The sequence below is a fragment of the Miniopterus schreibersii genome (genome assembly GCF_964146895.1).
Source record: "Miniopterus schreibersii genome assembly, chromosome: 16".
Lineage (NCBI taxonomy): Eukaryota > Metazoa > Chordata > Mammalia > Chiroptera > Miniopteridae > Miniopterus > Miniopterus schreibersii.
The window spans coordinates 19,337,836-19,352,123 of NC_138116.1; the positions used below are offsets into that span (position 1 = coordinate 19,337,836).

The 14,288-nt window shown below is 44.6% G+C and overlaps 1 protein-coding gene across 2 annotated transcripts in view; it reads left to right on the top strand.

Annotated features, from left to right (window-relative positions):
* TTLL6 (tubulin tyrosine ligase like 6) overlaps nucleotides 1-9,697 on the top strand; it is a 31,269-nt gene extending 21,572 nt beyond the window's left edge. For both annotated transcript variants that reach the window (XM_081162370.1, XM_081162369.1), the window contains 4 exons: nucleotides 316-588; nucleotides 4,800-5,160; nucleotides 5,623-5,891; nucleotides 8,952-9,697. In XM_081162370.1, coding sequence (XP_081018496.1) covers nucleotides 316-588; nucleotides 4,800-5,160; nucleotides 5,623-5,891 — 903 coding nt within the window. In that variant the 3' untranslated portion in view covers nucleotides 8,952-9,697. The remainder of the gene's footprint in view (nucleotides 1-315; nucleotides 589-4,799; nucleotides 5,161-5,622; nucleotides 5,892-8,951) is intronic.
* Nucleotides 9,698-14,288: the final 4,591 nt, after the last annotated feature.

Genomic DNA, 14,288 nt, shown 5'->3' on the forward strand with positions numbered 1-14,288 from the left:
ATTTTGCTGGGGTTATAGGCCCTTTGAGTATTTGATAGAAGTTATGGAATCTCTTGCCATAAAGTATACAAAGATAGAGTTTTAAAGCTGCAGTTTTAAGTGGCTCGAAGACCCCATGAAACCATCCATGAGCTCTCTAGGAGTCCCTGAACTCCAGGTCAAGAGCCCCAGATTAGAGAGACTTTGATACCGATTCCTTTCCTTCTCCCCCATATCTCCTTTGCACCTACTCTTGGGTGCAGATGAATCTGGGAGTGGACAGAGCTGGGTTCCCACGAGCTGTGTTTTTGGTTTCCTCCTTTCCAATCCCTCCAGCCATTGACATTAGTGTCCTGCACACTTGACATGCCCTTGAATGTCAGAGATGCAAAGAAAAATGAGACAGAGATCAGCCTCGAGCAGGAGGCCCTCAAGATGAGCGATGGCTTTGCTCCCCCTAAGCCTATGTCTGCGAGACGTTACAGCTCTGTACCCAACCTGAGGGATTCAAGCTTGTTCAGCTGCTCTGACCTGGAGCTCAGTGAGCCCATCTCCAGACTCAAGGAAGCCAAGTCTGCCTCTGCAGTGAACATGCTCACTGGCACTGTGGTAAGTAGAGCAGTCTACCTCCCAGAGGGCAGAGCTCAGAAGGCGGTGGGTGGTGGGAGTCTGGCTTTCTGGTCCTTTCTGTTCCCCTGACTTCCTATTGGCCCTTGGAGTAAGTCACTTAACCTCCCTGGGCCTTGATTTCTCCATTTGTGAAGCCTAAGATGTGGAATGGTGTAACTACTAGTAGAGACCTATGTTTTTAGGGCTTTTAGAAAGGCTGTCCTATGCATCCCCTCTTTTTAGGCCGGCTACCTCCTAGGGTTGCTGTAACAAAGTACCACAAACTTGGTGGCTTAAAACACCAATTTATTCTCTCAAGTTCTGAAGGCTAGAAGTCTGAAAACAAGGTGTCAGCAGGGCCATCCTCCTCCTGAATGCTCTTCAGGAAGGATCCCTCCTTGTTTCTTGCTAGATGCTAGTGGTTGCTGGCAATCCTTGACATTCCTTGGCTTGTGACAGCATAACTCCAGTCTCTGCCTCTGTCGTCACATAGTCTTTTCCCCTTTGTTTCTCCTCTGTACCTTTTCACATGGCTTTCTTATAAGGATACAAATCATTAGATTTAGGGCTCACCCTAATCCACTATGACCTTATTTGAATTTGACTAATTATGCCTGCAAATGCCCTTTTTTCCAAATAAGATCACATTCTAAGGTTGTAGGTGTACATGAATGGGGGGGGGGCACTATTAAACCTAGTACACCACCTAAACAGTGTTTCTCAAATGCCATTAATGTATGGACACTTTTTTTTTTTTTTAAATGTGTCTTTATTGATTTCAGAGAGAGGAAGGGAGAGAGAGAGTTGAAACATCAATGATGAGAGAGTCATTGATCGGCTGTCTCCTGCACACCCCCTACTGTGGACAGAGCCCACAAGCCGGGCATGTGCCCTGACAGGGAATTGAACCTCAATCTCCTGGATCATAGGTTGATGCTCAACTGCTGAGCCATGCTGGCTGGGCAATGTATGGACACATTTTAAAGGAAAGAAAACCCTTTCAGTTTCCCATTGTAGACTTAAATTATTTTTATAAATATATACAAGCATAAAACCAAATACAAAATCTTTATGATTTTAACTCCTATGCAACTATAAAGCCAAAACAAAACAAACAAGGCCAATAAAATTCACATAAAAAATATTAATTTAATACGACAGTTAATTTTCTATATTTGCAGAAACTAAGTTGCCACATGAATGCGGTCCTGATAGTTCTAGCACAGGTTCTTTAGTGTTCATCCTAGTTAGGCCCACCAAAGGTTATGTGATGACTCTACTGTAACTACTGGAAAATTTTCAGCATTGTTGGGCCTTTACTTGGTCCAAGTGCAGTATAGATCAATGCGATGTTTTTTAAATTTCTAACCAGAGCCCATAATAGAGATCCATTTTATTTTGCAGTCCATCACATACATACACAACTAGAAAAAAGTCTAAAACAATGCTTAGTCATACTAAATACGGTGACTCATTTGATATTTTCTATTCTGTGCTACTCTGTTTTACTCTTTAAAAAAAAATCAGTTACAACTCACTAAATTAATTTCCTGACCTGCTGATAGGTTTATGACTCAGAGTTGGATAAACACCTTTAAGAGAGTATACTTTGGAGCTTCATGGCATTGGATTTGGCAATTATTTCTTGGGTACGACACCAAAAGCAATGGCAACAAAAGTAAAAATAAATGGGGAGTACATCAAACTTAATCAGCAGAGTGAAAAGGCAACCAGTGGAATGGGAGAAATATTTGCAAACCATTTATCTGATAAGGGGTTAGTATCCATAATATATAAAGAAGTCTTACAACTGAACAACAACAAAAATAACACAATTTAAATGAGCAAAGGACTTAAATAGACAATTTTCCAAAGTGAAATAAGTCAGTCACGAAAAGGCAAATAGTGTATAATTCCACTTACATCAGGTATCTAGAGTAGTCAAACTCTTAGAAACAGAAAGTAGAATGGAGGTTGCCAGGGGCTGCAGGGAGGTGAAAAAGGGAGTTGTTTAATGGATATAGAATTTCAATTTTGCAAGTTTAAAAGGTTCTAGGGTTCTGTTGCACAACAATGTATATATAGTTAACACTGCTGTACTGTACAGTGAAAAATGGCTAAGACAATAAGTTTTATGTTACGTTTTCTTTTAACCACACATGTACACGAAAAAGTAGAGAGTATGCTTTGGGGACCTGGCTGCCACTGTTTGGATCCTGGAGTCTCCTTTTATTATATATATGACTTCTGTCTAGTCATTTTAATCTCCATAAGCCTCAGATTCCCTATCTAAAAAAAACTGAGTATCTACCAGTGGATTACTGTGAGGATTAAATGAAAGGATTCATGAAAATGCTTAGAGCGGTGTCTGACGCACAGGACTCAGTAAACATTAGCTATTATTTTAATAGCACTGTTGCTTCTTAAGACTGCCTTTGCTCTTTTCTCATGAAACTAAGAGTTAAAGCTGTACTACTTAACTATAAAGAGATTTAAGAAAATCAGGCAACAACATTTTTTTTCCTTATGCTCACCTCCCATTCTCCTATCTACCATCTTTCGTTAGTATGTTTCCTTCCAAAGTAGAGATTTTAAAAATGCAAGCATTTATAATTAATTTAAATTTGATTGGGTTATTTATCTCATTCTATGTCCTATTTTTTTCTTCTCGAACCCCATTTTTTCTCTGGGCCTTTCTTTTTTAGTTTTCTGGGCAGAAAGCTGGGGTTTTAGTCACCCTGTTTTGCAGCATACTTACTGTGACCATAACTATTTCCAGAGCCAAGTAGCAGGAAGTCAAGAGAGAGAGTGTTAGGGAATCATTCCACCCTCCTGGGATCACACTCCTTCACTTGGAGAGGAAGTTTCCCTTCCCTCAGAACTCTAGGTTCCTTAGGCCCTGCTGTTGATTCTGCTGCTATCACTGCATAAATTCATAACATTATCACCTTAAGATTTCATGGAGATGAGGGCTCAAGAGAATGGAGAAAAGTAAACCTTTGAGCCAAAACTCTAGGGCTACTTATTATTGTCTGATTTCATTTCTCTTTAGCCTGAAAAACTCCCTTTAGTATTTATTGTAATGCACCCCTATCAGCTGGTGATAAATTTTCTGGTTTTGTTTACCTGACAATGCCTTTATTTAGCTTTCATTTTGAAGGATCTGTTTGTTGGACCTTGAGTTCTGGGTTGACATTATTTTTCTTGCAGCACTTTAAAATTGTTGTTACACTGTCTTCTGGTTTTCTTTCCTTTTAAAAAATTCCATAGCATTGTCCCCTATATGCATTGTGTCATTTTTTTGATGGCTGCTCTCTTTATCTCTGGATTATGATGTGTCTGAGTGTAGTTTTATTTGTATTTATCCTATTTAGGATCCTTGAGCTTATTTGTTTTGTAAATTGATGACTTTCACCAAGTTTGAGAAGTTTATGGCTGTTATTTCTTCAAATATTTTTTCTGCCTTATTTTGTTCTTTTCTGTTTTACTTTCTGTTTCTATGACTACTTTAGGTACTTTATATATGTAGAACTATAGCATATTTCTGTGTCGGGCTTATTTCACTTAGCATAATGTTTTCAAAGTTCACTCGTGTTGTATTATGTATCAGAATTTTCTTCTTTTTTAAGGCTGAATAATATTCCATTATATGTATAGACCACATTCTATCTATCCATTCATCTTTTGGTAGACATTTGGCTACTTTTGGCTACTGTGAATGATGTTTCTGGGAACACTTGTGTACATAGTTTTTAAAAAGGGGCTATCTAATAACTTATTTTGAATGTATATCTAGGAACAGAATTGCTGGTCACAGGGTATTTTTAATCTTATTTCACCAAGTATTTCTAGATGGTTCACCAGAATGGCTGTCTACATTCTCATCAGCAATGCATGAGAGTCCCTATACCCCTGCATTCCACTAACAGCTTTCTAATTTTTGCCAGTCTAATAACTGTGAAATATCTATTTCTCTGATTACCAATCTCTAGTGTTTAAAATCTCTGTCATATTTAAAGACCTCCAGAGGAAGCTCTGTGGACATCCCCCACCATCTTTCACCCTAGTGTTTAACCAATTCCTGGTTAGGAAACTATTCTAATCTAATCTTTCTTCCTGCTGATGAAATCTTAATCTGTTTAAATCAAGAATGGCATAGCAAATAGCCCTTTGCTTTCCACGGTCTCATTTTGGATTGTTTTCTCTTCCAGCTCTTAACTTCAGCAGAAACTTCAGAATCCAGCACCCAAGTCTCAGACTCTCCTGAGTCTCTGCTGAGCATGACAGCCAGCTCTGAATGCAGTAGCCCAGAGACAGACGCGGTGGTCTCCTTTAAATGCAAGCAGCAGCCGATCCCCCAGCACCTCCTCCAGGAGAAAATATCAAAAATTTATCTGCCTACAAGATCCCAGCGCTTTTTGGGGAATCTGAACCCACGCTGGACTTTGCTAAAGAATAACATGAAGAAGCAGCATCGGATGTCAGAGCTGTTCACCAACGTTCAACTGAGGAAGAAGCTCTCCTTGTTCCCAGCTGCCTACAACTCGAAGCTGGTGTTAAGCAACCAGTCACGTGAGTGCCAGCCTGTACAGGGATGTGCCAAGGGCTTAGGGGATGGAGAAACCAACAGAACCAGTCCTAATCTTTAGGGAGCTCCCAGTCTGAAGGGGGGTGCATCGCCTGTCCTTAGGGTGACCCAGTCTGATGGTGGAGACACAGTCTCTGTCCTTAGGTAGTCTCCAGTCTTTCTTATTGGGAATATAAGAAAGATAAAATTAGAATGCTCTAAGTACCATCTTCAACATTCGCAGGTTCTCATTCAGTTGAGGCCCACTCAGCTGTCTGTACCAGTTGGGGGCATTAAGTATGAAAAAACAGGGAAGAGAAACTGTTTGGAAAAAAGGAACAATATGGATGATTCTGATTCGGGATCAGATTTAGGCCAGGAGACGCTAGAGGGAGGTGGCCTTTGCCAGGAATTTGTGCTGAGTCCAGCAGCACAAATCGATAATGCCAGTGACTTTGCCTTTCCAGAAAATGCCTTCCTGCCCCAGGATTGCTACTTCCGCAGCCGAAGCTCTGATGGGAAGAGGCCGCTGGATGTGTCCTCCCTCCTCTTCTTGAAGGACTCTCATAGCAGTGATGTCTCTCTGAGCGATCTACTGGTGGTCGCCACCTCAGCCCGACTGGGTCCGAGGCCCGGCAAAAGCCGTCCAGGTGCTGTGAGGGGCCCGTGTATAAAAGATCGGGAAGCATGTAGTCGCTGCCTGATCTCCGGCCAAAAAGGATGCGAGAGAAAATAGGTGGGCCCACTCATATTGCCTTAATGTGCCTGTCCATTGGCAAGCACTATATATGTTTATTTCTGGAGTGAATGTTGGGTAACTAGGTGGATGGATGGATTGGTAAAGCCATAAAGGTAAGTAGGCAATTAAGACTAACCTTAGTCAAAACGTAACCCCCCTTGCAATGTCTATTTCTGCTATGAATGATCCATCCCTACTGCTTTAAGTGCACTTTGCCTTGTCTTCCACTTATGGCTAATACTGAGACCGTCATTAATGCCAGTCCCACACGTAGAACCATGTCAACTGTGAGGGGTCGATTTCTACAACTTTCATGCTGTGCCAACCTGGCTAGGTCCAGGCCACCTGCTCCCAAATCACACAGAGAAAGGGAGGAGATAATTATATTAAAAGGGTGTGATAAAATGCTTCCTGCATTGACCAATGAATTTGGCTCTGAACCTCTTAGCAGAAAAGGCCAAACAGCATTCTGTCTTGGTCTTTTTTTGTTTTTTATCTCCCCAATCAGAATAGATATTCCCTGGGGACGTGGACTATGTCTGTATCATCAGACTGGAGTCTCTCTGAGGGCAAGGGCCTTGTTCCCCACTCCCGCAGGCAGGGTGCTCCCCAAAGATTAGGACTGGTTCTTGGTTATTCCGTCCCCTAAATGCTTGGCGCACATCCCTGTACAGGCTGGCACTCTCGTGACCAGCTTACTCAGCAGCAGGCTTGGGCTGTAGGCAGCTGGGAACAAGGAGCGCCGCTCCCTCTGCTGAACCTCGGTGAAGAGCTCTGACAGCCGCTGCTTTTCACATCACCCTTCAGCACAGTCCCGCATGGGATCGGATTCCCCAAGGAGCTCTGAGATTTTGTAGGCAGAGAAGCTTTTGATATTTTCTCTTAAATGAGTAAAGATAAGTTTACTCATCTAGTAAATAGTTTGTTCTTTGGGACAGACTTCTTTCTCTAGCTCTAATTTTTTTCTTTTTAAAATATATCTTTATTGATTTCAGAGAGAGGAAGGGAGAGAGAGAGAGAAACATTAATGATGAGAGAGTTGTCATTGATCGGCTGCCTCCTGCAGGGCCCCCCCCCCCCCCCCCCCGATTGAGCCTGTAACCTGGGTGTGTTCCCTGACTGGGAATCCAACCTCGATCTTCTGGATCCTAGGTCAATGCTCAACTGCTGAGCCACACCCGGCCAGGCTCTCTGGCTCTAATTGCTAAGAGCACCTTGTCATGCGGTCATTTGTCTATTGTAGACATTTACTCCCATAGTGGTTGATGGCTGAAGGCACTGACATGTTTTTTATAAATATTAATGATGGTAATAGTTACCCTTTTTTGTAGCCTACTATGTGCCAGTACTTTTCTAAATATATATTTAACTTAATTCTGATCACAGTTTAGAAAGGAAAAAAACAGGATCAAAGAGCATAAGGCTTAACATTCAGGAGGTCCCACAGCTTTTATGTGGCAGAGCAAGAATTTAAGTCAAATGTTTCTGATCTCAAACCTCAAGCTCTTAAAGCCACACTATTTTTCTCTCAAATGGATGAGAATTTTTTTAAAACTGATTTTAGAGAGAGGGGGAGGGAGAGAGAGAGAGAGAAACATCTATCGGCTGCCTCCCGCAACCCCCCCCCCATGGGCATGAGCCCTGATTGGGAATTGAACCAGCAACCTTTTGGTGCATGGGACGATGCTCTAACCAACTGAGCCACACTGGCCAGGGCTCAAATGGCATTTTAAATATTAGCTTTTGGTTAGAGCTGAGGGCATAATAAATGGCTCTTCAGTGAAGGCTTTTCTGTAGGTAGCAGAGATGACCAAGACCAAGCAGGGCCTCAGAATACCATGTGAAGTCACCAGATCCCAGAGCTGACCCTCTGCTTTTAGGTCAAATAATGGTTTCTATAATTTACAACTAATCAGAGTGCAAAGGACTGTTACATACAAGGCAAACCCGCAAAGGTCTAATTATATACAGTAGAATGTCTATCGACGCATTGATTTTCAAATGGCGCAGGAAGTGGTGTGAGAATAGGGCTTCTGCATAATAAACAATGGTGGAATGAAAGAAGGAAAGAGCAGAGCGGAGGTCCAAATTATGGGTCGGGGGCTTTCTTGGTAGGTGTAATAATAATAGTTTTCACACACAGTTTACCTACTATATTTCATGTAATCCTGAGGTCATGCTGAGATTGGCAAGGCAGACATTATTACCTTATTTTCAAGTTGCAGATGAAGGGAATCAAGGTTTGGAGACATTAAATGACTTGCCCCATCTCATACAAGTGATGGGCTCTGGACAAAGAGCCCAATGTTGCTTCCTCTTTACCACTCTGCCATGAGCATAGGGCTGGTCTGACCCGTGTGAGGAATTTCTCCATTTTTCTGCTTAAATCACTGTAACCTCATCATTTGTCCTCTGGATCCACTTTCAGAGTGGGTCAGTAAATGAGCCCAGGGCCAACAGTTGAGTTTTAGGGGATAAATAGCCTATTTTGTAGGATTTTAAGGACGATTAAAGCTTGCTAAAGTGGGGCGCCTGGCATCTCACTGAATAAATGGTAGCTGCCATAATGATGGTGATGGTGATGATATTGTGCTGATGGTGATAAACTCAGCATGGACTGGACAAGACATACTTGCTTTTGGTTTTCCAAAAGCTTTGCATGCATTATCTCAATCCTCCAAGAAACTCTGTGGTGACCTACCATTGTTATTCTTTTTCTTTTCAAATGAGGAAACCAAAGTTTAGAGAGGTCAAGTAACTTGCCCAAGGACACACAGATGAGAGCTCTTAAGCTTGTGCTCTTAATCACTGCCCTATATTATCTCTGGCCAAATGGTCTATATCAAATGTTTGGGGCCACAGGGGTGCAAGACGGTGAATGTTGTAAAATGAATGTATTTAAAATGAGTTCTGGTGACCATGGATGTGGATCACCTGAGCACCTCCTGACCCACTGGATAAGAATGGTGATGATGGGTTAATTGACTTGAATATTCTAGAGGCCATTTTACTATTTTAAAGGAAAATGTAAGATTTTTTATTTTATTTTTTTTCCAGAATCAGCCTGGATCTCTGCCATTCCTGCCTCCCCTCCCCTTTTTTTACTTTTTACTCCCAGGAAATAATATGTCTCTTCTTACACTGTGTATAATGCCCATAGGATCAACCAAAATTTTTATTTTCTCATCTAGATATCCTGGTCATATAACTACCTCCCTCTCATTAGCACCACTGAGTCCAACAGCCTTGTTTTTTGCCGCCTCCCAGTTAGCTGCCAGTGCTGTAGGACTATGACTTCTGGGAGTTATTGGTGCTGTCCCAGGACATACCCCAGTTGCTCCTATGAGTGTCATTCCTATGGATCCCTCAAATGGCACCATCATCCAGAACACTCCCCCAGACAGAGCAATGTGAGGGGAGGAGTGTTTTAGAGAAGGACTCACAACTCTCAAGGATCCAAAACCCTCAGTCCACCAACAGGCCTGTGTCAGTTGGTCTTCAACTCCAAAGAGCAAAGGCAGAGAAAGGGCTTGGCATGATGGAGAACCCAGAGCCCCGAGTAAGGGAATCGGAGCAGTTGTAACCACAGATCATACTTCCTCCCCTCCCAGCCCTCTCAGTGCCCAAACATCTTCCTGCTACCTCCATCACCAGCCCAACTCAATCTCTCCAGCGAAGAGCCCTGGTTACCAGAGGAGGGGCGAGAGTACCCAGCCTTCAGATGTTTCTTCCATCGACCTACAGAAATGATGCATTTTCCCCTCACGTGTACATTAATAAAATAAATCGCCATGCTCAATGCCAGGACAAGGAATCTGATTCAGAGACAGAGTGGGAAGGGGAGATGGGAAAGATAGTTCTCCCTCATTCAGAAAGCCCCCAATCCACTGGAAATGTGTCAGGGACCTTTGAAGAATTTCCTTGGATGAATGAGCTCTGCCCACGTTGCTGGGAGCCCAGAGCCTAAGGTGGCACTTTTGTGGGGGGGGGAGTACTGTGGCTGCTCTGACTCTGCCCAGAATTGGGCCTGGCTCCACTCCAGGCCTAACATCTCGCTTTGCCTGCCAGTTTATTCTTTGCCCTCTCCAGGAATGTAATCCAAGGTTTTGGCCTCACTTGTGCTTCCTGAGTTAGATCCCTGGAGAGAGCTTTGGAGGGGCAGAGGTGGAAGAAAGATGAGGTCTGAAGTCAAGAGCACCTGCTTCACATATTGACTCAGCTTTGCCTTATGGATTCCCAGTGGAATGAATTCCTGGCCTCAAGGATATCAGAGGATTCCGGGGTACCTGAAACCTATAGTATCCCTCAAGCAAAAGACCTTAATTATCCAAGATTTTAAATAGAAAAGTTAGACTCAAGCCATTTATGTCCAGCTGTAAAACACACCCAATGTATACAATACCTTCATCCCCACCTAGGCCTGGTTTTTAAGGACTCCTGGTGTAAGGTTCTTTTTAGTAAATAAGTGAAGGCCCACCTAGGTGGCAGAAAAAAGGAGCCCTGGTTACCATGGGCAGACTAATAAAAGCTTAACCATCACCTTGAACCCTCCAATCCCCACTTCACCAGCCCTTTCCTGATGCCATTTAGAAGGCTGAAGACAGACTGACCTGAGGCCAGTTTTCCCATTATCCTTATCAGGTTGTCATCGATCATAGCCAGGCCCATGCAAAAGATGTAAGACTTGCTAAAATGGGGCTTCCTAGGGGATCTGCATTTCTCCCTAGTCACTAGGTTTCTGAGCTGATAAAAAGAAAGTCTCTTAATAAGGTGAAGTCAGAATTATTTGTCTTTCTAAGGGACAACTTGGTGCAGCACCTCTGATCCTAGAGACAGGGTCAGCCTCATGGGAGTGCTGTCTGCAGCCGCACAGGCCTCCACACTTAGAAGGGCTCCGCCCTTGGTTTAATGCTCGGTGGTCATCGTCTTGAAAGTCTGAGTAATTTTTGAACAAGGAGTTCTGCCTTTTCATTTTGCACTGGACCCACCAAATTATGTAGCCAATTCTAACTAGAAACTTGAACAGCTCTAGTTATCCAATGAGAAGGCAAAATGGCAGGCTGCCTCCCTAGCCCCACCCACCTCCTGGCTTCACCATAGGGCTCTGCAGGGCAGCTGTCTGCTGAATGCTTGTGGGGGACAAAAGTGCTGTGGTTGTCCTTGCCCCGGTGGAGTGTGCAGCAGAGTAAGGTCCACAGATAACTGGCCACTAAAGAAAAGAGTACAAATAGATAACACGGAAATGCCCTCATAGGCACCTTCATTGGAGGACTTATTTGAGGGTGCAGGAAAAGACAGAATTGCCCTGGCCAGTTTGCTCAGTGGTTAGAGCATCGGCCTGCGGAATGAAGGGTCCCAGGCTTGATTCCAGCCAAGGGCATGTACTTCGGTTGCAGGCTAGATCCTCAGCCCCGGTTGGGGTCTGTTGGGGAGAAAACCAATTGATGTGTCTCTCACATTGATGTTTCTCCCCCCCTCTCCCTCTCCCTCTCTCTCTCTCTCTCTCCCCCCCTTCCACTTTCTCTGAAAAAGCAATGGAAAAAATATCCTCGGGTGAGAATTAAAAAAAAAAATTAAAAAGACAAACAGGATTTTAAAAAGTGAAAATGAGGTGTGGGACTGAGGTATAGAGACCTGGCAGAAAATAAAAACAACCCTGAACATAATCAAGAAGTGAGGTCTAGTCCAGTTTGGCTGGATTGGCATGGAGAATTGGGGGATGATGGTGGAAGGATGGCTTAAGAGAACACATTGGAGACCCTGGTGCCCTTTGTTTATATCATCGCTATTGCACTCCTCATGACAGTGAACTTGTTGTTTGCATCGCTGTCTCTCTCTTTATATCTTTATATTCCCTATTTTTAGCCTAGTTCCTAGGTCACAACAGGAATTCAGTAAACATTTGCTGAATTAATTAATATTGTGGAGGGTCTAAAATGTTATCCTGCGGAGTGTTTACCTTAAGTCAGTGGGCTGTGGGAAAACCACTGAAGGTTTTGAATGGAAGAGGGACTTTATTTAGGGTGAGAAAGATGAATCTGGTAGCAGATGGTAGAATGAATGATTGGCAAGGAGAGAGCCAGAGGTGGGAGAGCAGTTTGGAGGCCCATACAGTGGCCCGAGTTTTAAGCCCTTGCAGCCCCTATCAGAATGGCTGACTGTGGGAAAGAAAAGAAGACAGGTCAGAAAAACATTGTAGAGCTGGACATAGCAGCTGAACAAATGTAGGGGGCAAAGGAAAAGGGAACAAAAAAGTGGTTTCCAAAGAATTGAGTCCCTGGGAAGAAACAAGACGGCGGCGCAGGTAACAGCTGCGCCCACCGCCTCCTGCAGCCACATCAAAACTACAACTAAGATACAGAACCACCATCACTCAGAGCCTCCTGAAATCTGGCTGAACAGAAGCCCTACAACCAGGAAACTGAAGCAGCACCAAGACTGGTAGGAGGGTCGGAGACGCGGGGGGGGGTCGGGGCTGAGTCTAGAGACCACCGGGGGCCCACACCCGGTGCCCCAGTTTAAAGCCGGGAGGGACATCTCTGGGTGGAGGTTTCCCGGAGCAGCGAGGGGTCCCAGCCCCACAGCAGGCCCCCAGCCCAGAGCTCCAGGCTGGGAAGAGACGTCCCCACAACTCCGGGCTGGGAAACCAGCGGGGACTGTCCCTGAGGGTCGCGGAGGCCGCGGGAGCCCCAGCAGCTCCTCTAAAGGGCCCGGCACGGACTCACTCGGACGCTCCCTCTGAGCCCAGCGCCGGGCAGCAGCCTGAAAGGACCCGGGACACTCGGGGAGGAACTAACCTGCCTGAGATCCGGGCGAGAGGCGGAGGGGCGGCTTCCTCCCGGGCAGAAGGGCTGGCGGAGGCCATTGCTCCTTTGGCGAGTCCTCCCGCACACAGCCAGCAGGCAGGCGCCATCTTTGAGTCGCCAGCACCTGACTCACACCTTTGGCCCCGCCCCTTGATTCCCGGAGGCCCCGCCCCTCCCCACCTGCAGCTCATCCAGGCCATTTCCAGGGGCTTTTCTGTGCAAGTGGCCTCTCGAGCCTCAAGATTAGGACTTTCCTAAAATCTCTCAAACAGGCAGCAGCGGGCCCCATATGGCTTGATTAGTGGCCCCAGGCCTGGCACTAGCGGCAGCCTACACTGGCTCATAGCTTGGCCTCTCCTAGACAATGCCAAGCCCAGCACAAGTAGCAGCCAACTACGGTTTGCTGTGTAGCTCATGCTACATGGCCCTGGGCAAGGCACTGGCAGAGGCTGACTTTGCACCTCCAGGGAGGCCCCAGAGACATTGTACCCAGTGGTCAGACTCAACCACAGTGGATTACAACCCTACCACATCCACGAGTGACACTCAAGGGGTGCACTTGGTGAACACCAAAGCTCCATTGAACTAAATCCTGCTCCATAGGGGTGTCCCCAGCACAGCAGCTCTTGGGCTGTAGCTGCAGCTGGTCCTCACAGCTGATTGGCCTGTGGGTCAATTCTTCCCATTGATGCCAACAGCAACCAAGGCTCAACTACAACAGGACAGTGCACACAGCCCACACAGGGGAGCACCTAGAAGGCCCAGCTCAGGTGACTGGAGAGGCTGAGCCACTAGACCCTACAGGACACCTTCTACACAAAGACTCTACAAATTCCAGGAGACATAGCAGCTCTACCTAATACATAGAAACAAACACCTGGAAGCAGCCAAAATGTGGAGGCAAAGAAACATGTCACAAAAGAAAGAACAGAAGAAATCTCTAGAAGAGGAACTAAATGAAATAGATCCAAGCAAGATAACAGGTACAGAGTTCAGAATTTTGTTTATAAGGATGTTAAAGCATACTGTTAGGGAAATAACTGAGAAAATCGATAGCATAATAAAGTACCAATTTGAAATGAAGGTTACACAAACTGAAATGAAAAATAATTGAGAGGGAGTCAACAATTGAGTAGAGGACACTGAGAATCAAATGAGCAATTTGGAACATGAGGAAACAAAAAACACCCAACCGTAAGAGCAAAAAGAAAAAAGAATCCAGAAATATGAAGACAGCATAAGGAACCTCTGGGACAACTTTAAGAGATCCAACATTTGTATTATTGGGGTGCCAGAAGGAGAAGAAAGAGAGCAAGAAATTGAAAACCTATTTGAAAAAATAATGACAGAAAACTTTCCCTATCTGAGGGAAGAAATAGACTTACAAGTCCAGGAAGCACAGGGGGTCCCAAACAAGAGGAATCCAAAGAGGCCCACAGCAAGACACATCATAATTAAAATGCCGAAGGTTAAAGATAAAGAGAGAATCTTAAAAGCAGCAAGAGAAAAACAGTTAGTTACCTACAAGGGAGCACCCATACGACTGTCAGCTGATTTCTCAACAGAAACCTTGTAGGCTACAAGGGAG